This window comes from Andrographis paniculata, unplaced genomic scaffold, assembly GCF_009805555.1.
Source record: "Andrographis paniculata isolate CXL003 unplaced genomic scaffold, ASM980555v1 Contig66END, whole genome shotgun sequence".
Taxonomy (NCBI): Eukaryota; Viridiplantae; Streptophyta; class Magnoliopsida; order Lamiales; family Acanthaceae; genus Andrographis; species Andrographis paniculata.
The window spans coordinates 3,217,862-3,235,512 of NW_026137602.1; the positions used below are offsets into that span (position 1 = coordinate 3,217,862).

General features: G+C 33.4%; 4 protein-coding genes across 6 annotated transcripts; 2 read left to right on the forward strand and 2 right to left on the reverse strand.

Annotated features, from left to right (window-relative positions):
- On the forward strand, nucleotides 1–3,242 carry LOC127262834 (protein HEADING DATE REPRESSOR 1). 3 transcript variants are annotated; one of them, XM_051291666.1, is made up of 3 exons: nucleotides 1–149; nucleotides 1,848–2,215; nucleotides 2,746–3,242. In XM_051291666.1, exons 1-3 carry the CDS (start codon nucleotides 47–49, stop codon nucleotides 2,956–2,958), a joined length of 684 nt encoding a protein of 227 aa, XP_051147623.1. In that variant the 5' UTR covers nucleotides 1–46; the 3' UTR covers nucleotides 2,959–3,242. The 3 variants fall into 3 exon arrangements, with proteins under 3 accessions (XP_051147623.1, XP_051147624.1, XP_051147622.1); XM_051291667.1 differs by having other exon boundaries at nucleotides 2–149; nucleotides 1,887–2,215; XM_051291665.1 differs by having other exon boundaries at nucleotides 10–149; nucleotides 1,833–2,215.
- Nucleotides 3,243–5,091: 1,849 nt separating this feature from the next.
- Nucleotides 5,092–8,867, reverse strand: LOC127263024 (tubby-like protein 8). The gene is made up of 8 exons (XM_051291942.1): nucleotides 8,419–8,867; nucleotides 8,217–8,331; nucleotides 7,903–8,135; nucleotides 6,311–6,407; nucleotides 5,903–5,998; nucleotides 5,709–5,816; nucleotides 5,562–5,629; nucleotides 5,092–5,237 (listed from the first exon to the last, which is right to left on the reverse strand). Exons 1-8 carry the CDS (start codon nucleotides 8,865–8,867, stop codon nucleotides 5,162–5,164), a joined length of 1,242 nt encoding a protein of 413 aa, XP_051147899.1. The 3' UTR covers nucleotides 5,092–5,161.
- Nucleotides 8,868–8,885: 18 nt separating this feature from the next.
- On the forward strand, nucleotides 8,886–15,314 carry LOC127263026 (RHOMBOID-like protein 8). Its single transcript, XM_051291943.1, has 7 exons — nucleotides 8,886–8,974; nucleotides 11,560–12,064; nucleotides 12,922–13,085; nucleotides 13,182–13,345; nucleotides 13,837–14,102; nucleotides 14,180–14,306; nucleotides 14,974–15,314. The coding sequence occupies exons 2-7, from the start codon at nucleotides 11,724–11,726 to the stop codon at nucleotides 15,094–15,096; spliced, it is 1,185 nt and encodes a 394-aa protein (XP_051147900.1). The 5' UTR covers nucleotides 8,886–8,974; nucleotides 11,560–11,723; the 3' UTR covers nucleotides 15,097–15,314.
- A 30-nt stretch (nucleotides 15,315–15,344) lies between these two features.
- On the reverse strand, nucleotides 15,345–17,409 carry LOC127263027 (uncharacterized). The gene is made up of 2 exons (XM_051291944.1): nucleotides 17,132–17,409; nucleotides 15,345–15,927 (listed from the first exon to the last, which is right to left on the reverse strand). The coding sequence occupies exon 2, from the start codon at nucleotides 15,891–15,893 to the stop codon at nucleotides 15,579–15,581; it is 315 nt and encodes a 104-aa protein (XP_051147901.1). The 5' UTR covers nucleotides 15,894–15,927; nucleotides 17,132–17,409; the 3' UTR covers nucleotides 15,345–15,578.
- Between the last annotated feature and the right edge of the window lie 242 nt (nucleotides 17,410–17,651).

A 17,651-nucleotide genomic window follows, 5' to 3' on the forward strand; every position in this document is an offset into this window, starting at 1 on the left:
AGGGAGCTCGGTTTGGATGCGGAGTGGTTGAATTCGGGGAGGAGTTATGGAGGAAGGTATGAAGAAGGTAGAAGGGGGGGTTTTGAATGTCAGCGGATTCTCTCCGGCGTCTTCGACTCCGGTGTTCTGGAAATCCAGGAGGAGATCAGGTTCTGTGTTTTCTGCGGAATTGATTACGGTTTATTTATTAATTTATTCAATTTATGGTTTCGAGATTCCTTCCGCTTTGAGTTTTGAACTCGATTTGCAATTTTGAGCTGCCTGCTTGCGTTTGTTTGTGAGAATTCTCGTTTTTCGTTCGTTTATGCTGCGTGTGTATGAATTGGATGCATGCTGCAGTTAGAATTCAGATTCAGGTCCCTCTCCGGTGAAATTGAATCTCGTTTGACTTTCTCATTAGCTAATTAGCTTCCATTTCCGAGCTCTGTATCTGATTTTTTTAGAATTAATTTTTTTGGCTGAAGATTGGGTAGTTGTGTGCGTTAGAGGAGGTTGTTGGCTGAGTAGTTATGGAGGATGTAGAGAGAAAGAGAGAGAGAGAGGGTAATATGGTTTGGCTTTCCTGATTCGTCACTCAACTGTGATAACAATGGCAAATAATTGTTTATCACTTTCGTGTGGCTGCTCTTCATTACTGATGGGTGACTATCAATTATTTTCCTTTACCCATCATTGTGTTCGTGTAGCCATTTTAGTTGTCCATAAATAGCCGTTTCCATTAAATAAGGCATTTCAATCTACATTTAGATCAAATTTTTATCCAGTTAGGTTTGAATTAGTTGAATTTAGACATCAGGAAGATGGTTTTTTACAGATTTGTTCATAATTGATGTTTATGCTTTTCTTATCTGGAAGTTGTTCTGTGAGGGTGTGTTACTAATGTGTTTATTTTATTTCATCTAATCAATTGTTTTACTTCAATTGATTAAAATTTGGAATTGATTAAAGTCTGAAATAATAATACATTAATTCATTAGGATAATCAATCGTATTTAGATGGATGAGATTAATTTATCTCAAGTAATAATTTACTAAAATTTACGCTATTCTATATTTAATCGAACAAAGTAAGCATGATATTAATTAGTCTCGTAATTATATAATCCATTAAAATAAAATTGATATTATAATCCCATTCTACATTTGGTCTAAATTTATATCTTTGAAGCCTGTGTTCTGCACATATGTAATTAGCACCTTGTGGAGTATAGCTATTTGTAATTAGGAAGTAACATAGTTTTTCGACCATATAAGGGTGTGTTTGGTTGTATTTGAAAATTTTCTTTCAAAAAATATATTGTAGATGCGACGTTTTAAATAAAATAATAAATATTGACTTGATTTTTCCGGTAAGCTAAATAGTACTAAAACAAAATCGCAAACGTGTCCTATGTTTCTAGGCTATTCGACGAAGAGAGTAATAGCATTTTTATGATTTGGATTAGATATTGTTTAGTTATCTATATGCTTTGTTTCTTTAGAAACATAGAGGGAGCTAGCTGACCATATACAAATGGTTATCAGAATCATGTTTCATGGTCAATCCGGAAAAATGTATCCTTTACGGCTAAGAGTAATAGGACGATGGTTCGTTTATATCGCCACAATTTACTTACATGACAACATGTAATAAGATCAAGCTAGATAAGAATGTGAACCATTTGGCAATGAATCCTATTACAGATTAGTGATGATTCAAATTCGATAAATTTTCGCACCTCTTTTAAGACTGATAGTATTGGAAAAAAATCTAGTAAGGTTGCGCCGAAGGGATCTAACATTTATGGAAAATGGGCTGTTTTAAGAAAAATTATTGTCCTTATAATCAGCAGTGAATGTGGCTGCAGTTAGGAATATAGATAAGGCAGTAGATGGTCTGGCTGCAGATAAAACCGTCGAGAAGCAGCCGACATCTGATGCCTCTCCTGCTGATAAATCCCTGGAAAATCTCGAGAATGCATCGGCAGAGGAAATGCAGCTAGAGCCAAACAGCCTGCCCAATCTCTCCGAGAAGCGCAAGGCTTTGTTTGAGCCACTGGAGCCGGTCACTAATGTAAATGGTAAACGTCCGTCAGCAGAGTCGCTGCTCCCACCTCCCGACTTCGAGTCAGCTAGCTACCCGCGAGGTTGGCTTATTGGGAAGAAGCGGAAGCTCGTCAATGTGGATGTTGTCGAGAGTATGCGCAGAATTGCCGTACAAGAAATGAACCGAAAGGTTTCGAAACTTTTTAAATATATATATACAGGGTAAACTAATTTTTTAGTCCAGTATCTGGATCCTTTTATCATTTTAGTCCGTAAGTGGAAAATTTTCGCACTTTTAGTTCTCCGGTGCCGAAGATGCCTACGTGGCACCAGCATGACTCGCTGGAGGATACGACACCTAGCGGACATGTGGATTTTAAATTTTCAAAATTTTATTTTTGAAATTTTTTTAATTTTTTAAAAATATTAAATACATAAATTAAAATATTTTTAAAAAATTAAAAAAATCCAGGTGTCTGCCAAGTATTGCTAACCCGGGGGATACGTGTCCTCCGATGAGCCATGCGGGTGCCACGTAAGCATTTCTGGTGTCGAAGAATTAAAAATACAAAAATTTTCCACTGTGACAGAGTCCAGTTACGGGACAAAAATGATAAAGCATCCGGTTACGGAAAGAAAAAAATAGTGTACCCATATATATATATATATATCTGTTCTATCTTTCTCCTTACAAGACTAAAAATATCGAATATGGTGCAGGACAGAGAAATTGATGGGCTGAACGAGCAACTGGAGGAGGACGCGCGATGCCTGGAGCACCTTCAAATTCAGCTGCTGGAAGAGCGGAGCAAACGGGCCGAGGTGGAGAGACAGAACAACGTGCTCCAAAATCAAATAACGATGCTTATGGACATGTTGCAGGAGAACGATGCAGTCGAGGATGACGAGGAGGAAGAGGATCAAGGGCCTTGAAGGTTTTTTTCCTTTTATCCCATTCTTCGCTGCTCGATCTTTCTTCTTGATCTATATATGCCTTCATTTTTTTTGCATGTGTGTGATAAGGTAAAAAAGTATTTGAACGTAAAAAATGAGTCGAGAACGGACTTAACACGTATGGTTAGTATTCGTTGCGATTGTGATCTGGTTCGATGTTCCTCTGCTCGATTATGATGTGATCATAGCGAGAGAGGGATGTCGAATAGATATGTATAAATAACTTAGCTTTTGTTTATATATTGGTTGATAATCGATGCCCCTGTTGAGGTTGTGTATAGTTATGGTTGAGGAAAATCTAGTGAGTAGAGTTGTTACCTAGAATTGAACCGATCGAAAGCTCGGCTCAATTCGGTTTGTTAATTATAATAGGAATTTGAATTTGAGATTTATTTTCTAGCTAAAAGTTGGAGTTGAGTCTATTAAGTTTTAATATATACTAATATATTTTTAATTATTTATTTATTATATAATTTTTAATGTCGGAGGAAATAATAAAAAATATAATAATCATCTTTATATAATATAATTTAATATATATTTTATTTTCTTATAAGAAATTAACAATTTACAATTCAATTTCACTCAATACATGAATAACAATTTTACCAAGGGAATATATGAATATGCTAGGGTGTGTTTGTTTGGGGATTGGATTTTAAATACACTATTTATCTTATTTTTTTCTCTAAAATATTAAATAAATTTTTATTTTTTATATTATACTGAAAATAAATTTTACATTCGAAACATCACATCAACACCTATTTATATCACATATTATACTGAAAATAAATTTTACATTCGAAACATCACATTAACACCTATTTATATCACATCATACAGCTATTCAAATTCAAATTTTTTACTTCTTATTTTTGTTGTTATATTTGTTAAATATTTTCATTTGCCCGTGTAGATTAATAAATCAATAATGCTTATCTCTAATAACTTAAACTTTTAGATAATATTGTTATTTTAATCATATAATAATATTGTACCAAATTCCAATTTGATGACATAAATTTGCGTTTTCATAAAAAGTTAAACTGAACTTTGAATTAGTGAACTCAACTCAACCAATTCGTATATTCTAGGAGAATTGTTCGAGTCAAGAAAAGTTTTGTCATCAATCACTCTTTTATTAAAAATAACAATAATAAAATATCATTTGAAAATAGTAACAAGATAATTATTATGTATAAATAATAAAATTATTAGTGCATAAAATTCACCCAGTGTTTTTATATGAATTAATTTTTGTGTGGTGCGGTATAAACTATATATTATTTTAAGTTAAAATATTTTACTTTTTTTTAATGAATATTTGAATGATTTTTTATTTCTTACTTTTTGACTTATACAATAAAGTATTTTGTATTATTTATTAGGGTAAATTGTTTTTTTAATCCCGTAATTGGACCTCTTTGTCATTTTAGTCCCGTAAGTGGAGCCTGTCGCAACTAGTCCCATAAGTGAAAAATTTTCGCTGTTTTAATCCTCCGCGCCGGAGACGCCCGCGTGGCTCGCCGGAGGTGACGTGTCCGTCAGGTCAGCGACACCTGACGGAGAAGTGGACTTTTTAATTTTTTTAAATTTTTTTTAAAACTTATTTTTAATTTTATTTGTATTTTTTTATTTGGTCCAATTAATAAAAAAATTTAAAAAATACAAAATTCCACGTGTCCGCCAGGTGTCACTGACTTGGCGGGACACCTGGCGGACACGTCATCTCCGGCAAGCCACGCGGGCGTCTCCGGCGCCGGAGAAGGACTAAAACAGCGAAAATTTTTCACTTATGGAACTAGTTTGCGACAGACTCCACTTACGGGATTAAAATAATAAAGGGGTTCAGTTACGAGACTAAAAAACCAGTTTACCCGAGAAAGTATTTTGTATTATTTGTTATTATTTTTATCGCAGTAGTATTGGGTGATCAAAGCTCAATTTCATGCATAAATTTAATAGACAATAGAGGCCAGTAATGATAGATAGTGTATTCAAAAGCTGTCATTTTCTAATGATATACAGGCCAGTAAAATTAACCATGATACTTAATCATAAAAATAATAATATTAAAATTAAATTTACAAATAAATCATCTTCAGAGAATGAACACACAAAGACAAAGACAGCCCAGCCAGCAGCTGCAACTTCCCTCACTCTCTCATATTCATACTCATCATACTGAGCAGCAGAGTTTTGAATCAATGGATGCCAAACATATACAAAATGCTTGGTAACCACTCATTGGATATCTGTTCAATCCAAATTATTATTATTATTATTAATTATATGAATAAATAAATAAAGCAAAATTCTCCATAACTCCCATCTAGTTTCAAAATTTAGCATAAATTTCTTTATACTTTCAAAATTGTATTGCGCCCTCTTATATTTTAAAAAATATTGCATGAAACCTCCCATGCAAAAAAATATAGATGAGAAATCATCTTTTCATCACGCAAAAAATGTAAAAAAAGATTTCATGCAACGTTTTTAAAAGTATAAGGGATGCCATACAGTTTATAAAGATTTACGTTGAGTTTCGAATTCACAGGAGAGTTATAAATAAATAATACCTGTAGTCCATTAGGTATTGAGACTTCCCAACTCTTCCCAGCTGAAGGATTGTTTGCTTTCCATTCCTCTGTTCCAAATATTAATTAATTCTTAGACATCTAATCTAATCTCACCAAAATGAGGGGAGTAACTCTAAGAAATCTTACCTCCAGAGTTAATTGGAAGTTCTTCATTGAGCTTAGAATCTGATACCCTGCACCACCCCCACCCCCCCTCCCTCTGTCTCTGTAATCCAACTCGTACTGTTTCGAATACTGAAACAATAAAATATAAGCCTACAGTTTCGATTCGATGTTTTATTGATTCGACCTTAAGTTGTTAAGAGTATTGTTGTTACTACCTTGTTGTAAGAAGGGATCTTGGAGAAGAGCTGATGAACTCTGTCCTTGTTGTTCTCCCACTCCATTGGTAATCCATTCATATGCTGCTGCTGTACCTGTAAAAGTTTGGGAAGATGATGACTAACCCGTTCATTAAAATTACCTCATTTGGGTCCAATACGGAAATAAAATAAAAAAAATAAATGTTTTATTGAAAAAGTTAGTAAAAAAACAGTTAGAGAGTATTTTTGAAAATTTTGCTAGAAATCAAAGTAAATGAAAAGATAATGTAATAAAGATAATAATATTTATTGTAAATAAGTGTTGAATTAAAAGTAATAATTAAATATGAGATAAAATTTAGGGACAGACTAAAAAGTATAGCAAGAATAAATTTAGCTGACGGAGGGGAGTATAAGATATAATACCTGGTTTGTATTCTTGAGCTGCATTGATTGATGCTTGGGTATCCAGGCTCTCATGCTTCTGTAATTCCCGGTCCAAGTCGACACCGTTGGCGCAAAGCTACTCATTCAAACATTCGAAAAAAAGAAAAAAGAAAAAAATGGCATGTCAACAATCATTGTCAAATTATCATCCTAGTAGTAAAACAAATTCAATAATACAACAACGGGTCCGATAGAGAAGCGCCCACTAACTAGATAATTATTTACTATGATCCTATTAGAAAAGCAAATTCAATAATATAACAATGGGTACAATAGAGAAACGCCCATAAACAAGATAAAGATTATTTATGGGTATCCTATTAGAAAAGCCAATTCAATAATACAACAGGAGAGGAGGGGCCTATAAACTAAATAAAGATTATTTAGTTTGTGATCCTATTTGCGAAGCAAATTCAATAATACAACAATGTATGTGTAGGTACGATAGAGAAGCACTCATAAACTAGATGAAGATTATATACTATTATCCTATTAGCGAAGTAAACTCAATAATTCAATAACGGGTACAATAGGAAGCGTCCATAAACTAGATAAAGATTATTTTTGGTGAGCCTATTATGAAGAAAATTCGAAAAAAACAACAATGGGAACCATAAAGACAGGCTCATTAATTAGATAGTCTCAACAAAATTGAAAGACCATTTGGGGTGTGTAGTAATTGTTTGGCAGATTTTTCAGAATTTTTACTATTCACTGAATTTTTCTTCCTGAAAAACAAAAAACAAAATATCTATTTTTTATATTATACCAAAAATCAATGTTACATTCAAAATATCACGTGAACACCTATTTATATCCGTCATCATGTAATTATTTCAATTCAAAATTTTTACTATTTAAATTCCAATTCAAAATCCAAACCCCCAAACAAACACACCCTTAATGTAATTGCTATCCTATTAGGAAGCAAATTCAATGAACAACGGGGTACAATACCATTGAGAGTCTTGACCAATTCGAACAGTCATTTAATGTAGTTGTGAACCTATTAGCAAAGCAAATTCAATAAAAACAACGGGTACCATAGGGAAACGGCCATATACTAGAGTCTCGACGAATTCAGTTGAATTCAAGTAAAGGAAATTCAATTGAATTTTCACCATTAACTAAACATAGAAACTTGAAAGACCATCGATTCCTTATCGAGCCTTGACCAAATCTAGCAGTCATCTAATGTAGTTGTGCATCTATTAGCGAAGAAAATTCAATAAAAACAGCAACGGGTACCATAGAGAAACAGCCATATACTAGAGTCTCGACAAATTCAGTTGAGTTCAAGTAAAGGAAATTCATCGGAATTTTCGCCATTAACTAAACATGGAAACTTGAAAGACCATCGATACCTTATCAAGTCTTGACCAAATCTAAACAGTCATTTAACATAGTTGTGTATCTATTAGCGAAGCAAATTCAATAAAAACAGCAATGGGTAACCCATACCATAGAAAAACAGCCATAAACTACAGTCTCGAATAATTCATAGGAACTCAAGTGAACGAAATTCAATGGAATTTTCAAATAATCTAAACAAGAACATTCGAACAGATTACCTAACAGAAGCCAACAATTTGGGGTGGATTCGGGTCAGCGAATTCCGACAATCGCCTTGATCCCAAATATGATATTTAGTACCAACAATGTTAGCATTCATTGTCCCAATCAAACTCTCATCTGAAGGTGTCACTATGCCTCTCACATTCTGCGCCACCGTGAACTCCGATCTCCCTTTCCGCCTCCGGTGCCGCGCCACCGCCAGCTTTCGATTCCGCCTCCCCTTCCCCTCCTGCACACCTCAAATCAAATCAAATCAAAATCAAACCCTAGGTTGAATCAGAAACATCAATTCAAAAATTTCAATCCCTACATTGGTGTAAAGTGTGTACAAAGTTCCTCCATCGAATCCATTTGGGGATGATTCCTTCACTATGATACAAGTGCATCTCCCAACATCTACTGGCAAAGGCCTAAACAGCAACGATCTGCGATGAACACAGAGTTATGAATGAAATCGATCTTCTGCAACAAATTCATGAGGTGTAAAATGGAATTGCTGCGGCGAATCTAACCGATTTGGAAGCGTGGACCACGGCGGAGCTGGAGCGGCTTCCGAATCGGAATGGTGGTCCCATAAGTGGCCGGACTTCTCCGACGAATCGTACGGTTCGTCCCAAATCTTCAACCCTAGATCCGAATCAGGTTCGTGTTTCTTCATACACGATTGGAGCGACGATTTTTTGATAGGTTCGTTCTTCGATTGAGCTTTCGCATTCGAAAACGGTTTAGAATTCGGTGCGTGTTCATCGGCGGTTTCTCTCCGATTGAGCTTTTCTTCAGGATTCGCGCAATTCGGTGAGGAATTCTCTTTGTTATCCCCGATTATAGCCACACTTCTCCTAATCTGCGTCCCGAGGGAGACGACGCCTGCGGTGGAGCTGCGGTGGTGATGTCGGTTCTCGATTAAGGGATTGCGGTGAGGAGAGTGTGAAGAAACTGCTGATTTCCTGCAACCAGCCATGGACGATGCTTGGCGTGAGTGTTCAAGGAGGAGCTAGGAGAGAGTGAAGTGGAGGATATTGAGGAAGAGTGTGGTCTGCGATGGCGACCGCCATTAATGAGGTGAAGGTGAGCAACGGCTAATGCTCAATTTGAATTTGTTGACATTGGGAACTGTGCGTGGTGACAAGTTTTGAATTTCAATTTTGAAAATATTGAATAAGGAGTAGTATATATTGAAATTATAAAAACGAATTAAAAAAAGTACGAACAAACACAACTTAAGATTTTAGTTTTGTTTCAATTATTGTAATTCATATAAAAATATTTATTTCATCCGATAAAACAAATACTGAAAGAGTGAGGTTTATTTTTTGGACGAGATGTTTTAATATTAATATTATATTAGGTTGTAGTAAAAAAAATAAAAATATTTCTATCTGTGTTTTGTAGTATGATATTTGTATAATATATTGTAAGTCGTTAAGAATATTTATTATATTTGGTAGTAGTACAATTATTAAATAAAAATAATAATAATTTTATTTTGGGAGTGACGAAAATAGAAAATAACAACTTTTCAACGGATATAAGTTAAACTTTTAAAAATATTTATTTCATCCAATAATTCAAATCAATATACTTAAATTATTAATTATACCTTTTAAAAATATTTTAATATAAAAACATTTAAACTATCACATCAATATATCAATTTTTAATAAAAAATAATAATTTCTTCTAATATAATTATTATAAAATTAAAACTCCAAACAAACTTAACTTCAAAATTTCTACTCCAAAATCCTCGAAAATCCAAACCTTCAAAACAAATACACCCTATGTATATTTTATAAAATAATAAAAATAATATATTTAATTGAATGATCGAATATTTTTTATATAAAATAATAAAATAAATATTATTTATATTATATTTTTTTATGTGTATTTATTGAAAAATTTATTTAAAAAAAATTAGGTTAACATACCTTTAGCCTATATACTTTAAAGAATATTGTACTAATTTATATTTATTTAACATTTAACATCAAATATATTTTTTATTTAAAATATAATTTCAAAACTTATTTTTATATATCAAATATATCGAATTCAAAATTTATTATTGTTTTTAGATGTCGTTTAAATGTGTTGAATTTTGTATTAATTTATAATAAAGAACAATGGCTTTGTTCCCTTTAAAGTTTTTTAAAAAAAAAAAATTAAAAATTTCTATTATACAACTAATATGAATCTCAATTATAAAAAATATGTATATATTTTTTTTCTTTTGTTTGTTTCACATAATTTATTTATGTTTTTAAAAAAATAATTATACAATATAATTATATTTTAAATTTAATAATTTTTAAAGTTTAAATTAAATTATTAAATTATTTTAATTTTAATCTATAATTATTATAATTATTTGTATTATATAATAATTATATATTTTTAATTATTCACTAATTATATTTTTTAAAAATTTTATATCTAATGTAAACAATTATAAAGATGCAATAAAAATTAGTACCATGATTGTTTGGGAGATTGGATTTAATTTCCCATTTTTTCCCCAAAAAAATATCAAATCAAATACCTATTTTTTATTTTTTATATTATACCAAAAATTAATTTTACATTCAAAACATCACATCAACACCTATTTATATGACATCATATAACTATTTAAATTCAAAATTTTTACTATTCAAATCCCAACTCAAAATCCAAACCCCCGAACAAACACGCACTAAGTTTCACAAAATTTCAAAATAAAGTCTGCCAACACTATACAATTAATTATCAACAAAATAACCTTTAAATATAATATTCAATTAAATTACATAGCTAAAAACAAACCAACAAAGATTCGAAATCGTCCCCGCCGCCTCTGTGTGTGGAAGAAAGAGTGGAGTAATAAAATTGGGGTTAAGGCACAATTTTAATTTACAGAACTAAAGATATTGACTGAATTCCACAAAATTTACATATGATTTTACTAAATTTGTGTTAAATTTCTCGTACTTTTAAATTGTAGAAATTTTTTTATAAAATTTTTTATTATTTTATAAATTATGCCTCTAATTCTCTGGTCTGTCATATTATTTAAGGGTGTTTGATCTACATAAGCTCAAATTGCTAATGGATTTTAAAATTTTCATTTCTAAATTTTTTAAATTATAATAATATTTATTCTTTTTATATTTAACTTAAAAAAAACTCTTATAGCCAGAAAAGAATAACTATTTATGGTACTATCTTTTAAAGTTAAATATAAGAATAATGAATATATATTTGTAATTTTAAAGATTAAATGAAAATTTTTTAAATTTATTCTCAATTTGAGCACAGAAAGATCAAACATCGACAACAAATCAATTATACGGAGAGTCTATGAAATCACAAAAAAGTCTAACGCAATTATAAGTATAAAGATTTTGAAGCATTTTATGAAAAACAAGTGAATTTTGTGCAATTTCGGCAAAAATATTTAATCTGGTCACATAATTTAATATTATATGTTACAAATTGATAATTCTTTTGTAATATTATTTATTTTCATTAAAATATATGCCTAAATACTTTGAGCATATATATATACCATGGAGAAAATATTTTATTTTAAAACATATTACATCAATTTTTTTACAATTAAAATAATAATAATAATAATAAAAAATTCATTTCAAGCAATATTATTATAACAGACCGGAATCAGTTTCCAGAAGGTTCCCGCCAAGCCACCGCACAATTGTATGCCAACCGCCGTTGGTATCTCTCAACTCCTCTCTCCCTCACCGTTCGCATTTCCGCCGCCGATTCCTCCAAATCTACCACTCGATTTTTTGCCTCGAAGATCGAGCGAGCATCAATGGCGGAGAATCAGAAGCTCCAGGCGCAACTAGAAATCAAATCCATTCAACCGTCGTCGGCGGCGTCGCAACCGCGAACCTCAACCGATTTCACGGCGGAGGAACTGGTCAAGGAGCAGCAGAGGATTCCTTTCCCGTTCTTCAGGCCACTGTCTCGGAGGAAGGAGAACACTTGGGTAATTTCTGTGTTCTTTATTCTCCACTTCATTGCCTTCGCCGCTACGATGTTTGTCAATGATTGCTGGGGGAATTCGCACGGACAGTGCGAGTTCAAACAGCTCGGGAAGTTCTCGTTCCAGCCGATCGCCGAGAATCCTCTGCTCGGACCCTCTGCTTCTGCGTGAGTCCATACTTTTCTGGTTTTGTACTGTTTAGCTTTTGATCGTTTAGATTTTTTGTGATTTGCTGCGCATAATTTCGTTATATCCGAATCAATTTGTGTTTGTTGATTGCTGCAAACTTCTACTCAGTTCAGCGTTATTTAGTAAATCTAGTTTTTAATATCCTCATTCCAAAATGATCGATTAAAGGTTTCGAAAATCAAACTGATTTTTGCTGCTGTTTTACATAAATAGTCAATAACACGAATGCATTTCATTGCCTTATCATCAGCTACCTAAAGGAATTTGAATAGTTTCAGTCCTGTGCTCTACAATTGTTGTTGTCAAATTACATTTCCACTGTAGAATTGCATAAACATCTATTAATATTCATCATAAGAACACCAAAATGGTTGATCAAAGGCTTTAGAATCCAACCTGGTTTTTGCTGCTATTTTACATAAATCTTTGATAAGAAAAATGCATTCCATTGCCTTATCACCAGCTGCCAAAAGGAATTTGAATAATTTCAGTCCTGTGCTCTACAATTGTTGTCGAATTACACTTCTGCTGTAGATTTGCATAAACATCAATTAATTTTCATCATAAGAACACCAAAATGGTTAATCAAAGGTTTCGAGAATCAAACTGACTTTTGCTGCTGTTTTACATAAATCATCAATAAGAAGAATGCATTTCATGGTCTACTCATAAGCTAAAGAAATTTGAATAATTTCTGTCCTGTTCTCTACCATTGTTGCTGTCGAATTATACGTCTAGCTGTAGAATTGCATAACATTTAATTTTCATCAAAAGAACAACAAAATGTTTTTCATCTATGACTCAATAACCAATTAAAAATTTGTATCTGTATTAGGCTCGACGCAATGGGAGCTCTTCGTCAGAGATATCTGATAAAAGATAATCAATATTGGCGACTTTTCGCGAGTCCTTGCTTGCATGCCGGGGTTTTCCATATCATCATCAACCTTTCCAGTGTGGTTTTTGTTGGAGTTCACATGGAGCAAGAGTTTGGTTCATGTATAGTTTCTCATCCAAATCTCTATACCTTTCGATAAAATACAGAAATCCTAATTCACCTATTGTGGCGATGTTTTTGTTTTATTCCCTTTGCAGTAAGGATTGGAATTATTTACATACTCTCGGCTCTTACCGGTAGTTCTGTGGCTGCTCTGTTTCTCCAAGATAGGCCATCAGTTGCTTCCTCTGGCGCACTGTTCGGGTTGCTCGGCGCCACACTATCCGGGCTTATCTGGAATTGGAAAGTATACACCCGAAAAGTAAGATTCTCTTAGTTGTGCAATGTTTTGTATAGAAAAATAAATTTTCGATATAATTTCTTAAATGAAAAGTAAGTATTTGATGCTATGAGTTTCTAAGAGTTACGGTAGGTATAATGTGATATTTTTTTATAAAAAATAAATTTTTCATATAATATTTTAAATGAAAAAGTAGGTATTTGATGCGATAATTTTCTAAAAGTTAACGTCAGATATAATGTATATTTTTCTATAGAAAATAAATTTTCAATATAATATTTCAAATGTATCTGATACAATAAACTTTTAAAAAGTTACCGTATATATTTTTGAGTATATGTTGAAAAGTGAATTTCTTTTTAGTTATGTGATGTTTTGTATAGAATAAATTTTCGTTATACTATTTTAAACAAAAAATTAATATTTGATGCGATGTTTTTTAAAAAACTACAGTCGATGATTTTTTTGAGTGTACGTAAACAGTGCCTAACGCATCCCGTGCTTACTTTCAGATGGCGACTCTCGTTGCATTCTTCATCATCTTGGTGATGAACACCATCCTTGGTCTGATGCCTTATGTAAACAATTTTTCAAATGTCGGAGGATTTATTTCTGGAATCCTTATTGGTTTTGTGATCCTGTTCAAGCCGCAAGCCGGGCAAATATACCAAGCAAAAGGAGGTATTTTCGATTATGACATCAAGCATTCTGTGAAACTCAAGCAGAAATTGGACAAACCAGTTGTTAGAAGTGTCTCTCTTTTACTCTTCATGCTTTTGTGAGTATATTCTCCTTCTTTCTTCTTCTTCGTTTTATGGAAAGTTGTTTTAATTCGAGTAAATTTCGATTATTCAGATTTATTGGAGTTGGTGTGGCAATTCTTCAGAGCATAAACATGAACAAATACTGTAGCTGGTGCCATTACATCAATTGTGTTCCCTTCAAATGGTGGAGCTGCAACAATAAAAGCATGAATTGTGAGGTGAGTTGAAGAACTAAACTTACCATGAAAATAGTAGTAGCATTTTATAGGTATTACTGGAAATAGAATTATTAATAGAGGCTCGACTTGGCTCGTTTAAAGTTCGAGGTAGAATGGTGACTCAAGCTCGCGGCTCGACTTCAAACTTGAGCTCAGCTTGTAGGGGTCAAGAGTTCGACTTGATTTTATACATATTATATATTTTTGAATATATAAATTTACTTTTATTCATAATTTTTTGTAATAAAATAATACAAACTTTATAAATAAATATAAATTTTAATATAAAAAGTTAAAATATACTATATTATATAAAATAAATAATACAAATATACTATCACTAACAAGTTCAATTTAGCTATACTATCTCAAATTCGTGAATTATTTTTGTTACAGCGGTTAAATGAATTGAATAGTTCGTAAGTCAAGCTCAACTTAATTCATTATATTTATAAACAAGTCGAGTTGATCTAAGCCAAGTTCAGTTTGACCGGCGAGCCATTCAGTTCGTTAAACAGCTCTAACCGGAAGCAATCCATGAAATGGGATCCGAGATGGGATGGGGAGCAAGATCAATTTGAATTTCTATACTTCTTGTGGTTATTTTTTTCTGTTACTGTGGTTATCATCGTCGAACTGATCCGAGTTTATTTTTACTTTTACGCAGACGATGATAAGCTTGGAGAAGATGACTATGACTTGTTCCAGCACCGGAAACTACAAAGTCTTCCCCTTCACCAATGTCACACAAGCTAGGCTCGAGGACCTCTGCAATCTCGTGTGCTTGTAAATACTCAGGTGATTCGCCGCGCCTCGCAGACTCACTCAATCACCGTAAAGCTATACAACAAATCTATCGGTATGGTATTATAATACGATCGAAGAAAAACTGGTACGATCATCATTCTTTCAAGCATTAGGAACATATGATTCCACCCCACGAATCGTCGTCTGGTTATTTTAGAGCCCTCTGTGCGCAGTTTCGTCAACTTTCTTCTCTTCTGCAAAATAACCACATCTGAACAAAACTAGTCGTCGTAGACACGATCAAATATTTCGATCTCATTTCTTCATATTTTTCTTCCCATAAGTTCCCAAATGTGATTCACTTCAAAGATGCAAAAATCGTACAAAAAAAGAATTTGTCGCGATTCACTAAAACCAGCTATGATCGAAATTAGAGCAAGATGACCTAGACGACGATAGTAGTAGTAGTAGTAGTATATATATATATATAGATAACTTAATACTGTTCGACGAATTTATCGGGAGCTAAAAGACCTTGAGCTTTCCTTTGGACACAGATGCCTTCGCCTGCTGCAATTGACACGTTACCTTTTGGGCGCCCGTCAATCCGGAGCATGTGTTGCTCCCATCGCCCAAAGTGACTGCGAAATAGAGATAAACGGTGCATAGAAATGCGAGGAGAACGAGCGCAGTGAGAAGGAAGCGGTGGCGCTGTATCAGGGTCGAGCAGCTTCCTAATTCATCGGATCGCGGGTACTGCCTCTTCGATGATGGCGGGGAGAATGCAGTTTGCGTCTGAGTTCTTCGATGAGGTGAAGTTATTACGTTTTCAATCGCCATTATTTTTGCTCTTTATCTGCCGCAGCGTTAATTCCTGCACATATTTTGAAATTTATGAATCTTGAGAGAACGCGACACAAATATTCTTCCATAAGATACATAACCGAACCCAAAAAAATGATGAAACATGAAGATAAGATAAATGGTCGTGTTAACTACGACATAACCGAACAAAAATGTGTTGAAATACCGGAGAATTAGGGGATAATAGAATTTAAGAAATCGATGACTGCGTATGATTAGAGCAAAGCTTTAGAGGAAGGTATTTCTTAGATTTCTGCCTCTACAATGGACCTCATACATTAACTCTACACACTCGGCAATGGCTGCCGAATATCTTCAAACAAAGTATGACATCCAACCATGGCTATTTTTACGGCAAATAAATGCCGTAATACATCAGCCATTCGAGCAATAACCAAAACGCGTTTAAAAAAAAACCATTCAAAATTCCTTTCGTAGGATCAAGATCGCGATCGATGTAAAATTCAGAAGAAAAACGAACTATAAGGCTCACAATCGACGATAAATCCAAAAAAAGAACTATACGGCTCGCCCAATCGTCGAAAAAATCAAGTACAAAAGAACCAATATCTTTAAGAAAAGCCGATCCAAAACCCAAAAATGATACAAAACATCACTACAAGGATCCATTTCTTTTGAGTCTTTCCAATATTATTCTATTTCGACTTTCTCGGGAGAAAAAAATAAATATTTTTAGACTGCAAAACATCACATCAAACAAATACATATTTTTCGATCGCAAAACATCACATCAAACAATAAAATGCAATGCTGTATGGCATCAAAGATCAAAACAAGATCAACTGTGCCAAACAAACAAAACCATACAATACAGATGATCATCTGTTCTGAAAGCTATTTGCGTTTTGCAGATGCAAGAAATGAAACAAAGAATTCAACCAAATTGATTCCCCAATCTAACACATCTCCAATCTGTTCCTCCTAATCATCATCAAAACTGAGATGAAAATCTTCAAATTCAATCGATTGGATCAAACCTAATTCCATCTATATTCCCCAACCATAATACATCATCCTACCTAAATCTCAACCATCGAAACCAAACCAAAACCTACAATAATTCAACCAAATCCTCAACCAGATCATCAATGATCGATCTATTTCCCCAAATCCGTTCCAACGGATAAACGAAATGGAAGAAAAAACTAAAACAGCACAGATCTGCCACAATACGAATCAGGAATGGAACTTACACAGATGAAGAGGAAATGTCGAAGAGCGGCGCCTCCCAACCAAACCTTTCCGGCCGGCAACGAATCCCTTCCTCAACCAAATCGAATCGAGCGCGGCGAAATTGTTTGCCACCAAATAAATTGGAAAAAGCCTACTACCGGCGATTCAATCAATCCTCTCTCTCTCCTCAAAATGCTTCCTCTACCATCGATCGATTCGACTCTTCAACAAACTTTTTTTCCCCGAAATTTATCGTCTTTCCTTTTTTTGTGTGCGACGTGCCACGCGCTTTTTGACAGAAGGAAAAAGGATAAAGAAAAGTAGCAGGTCGGGATAACGTGTACCTTGCTCGGGTCGGGTCGGGTTCAAGTATTCGTTGGGGACGCCGACCCTTCAAAATATGGGAGGTCATGTTCTATGCTTGCCAAAAAGCCGTTGGATTTGTTTGTTATTTATTTTAAGATACAAATTAACAGATATGATTTGAAAAAATATATTATTATATTAATTGATTGTAATATGTAAGAATATTTTTTAAAA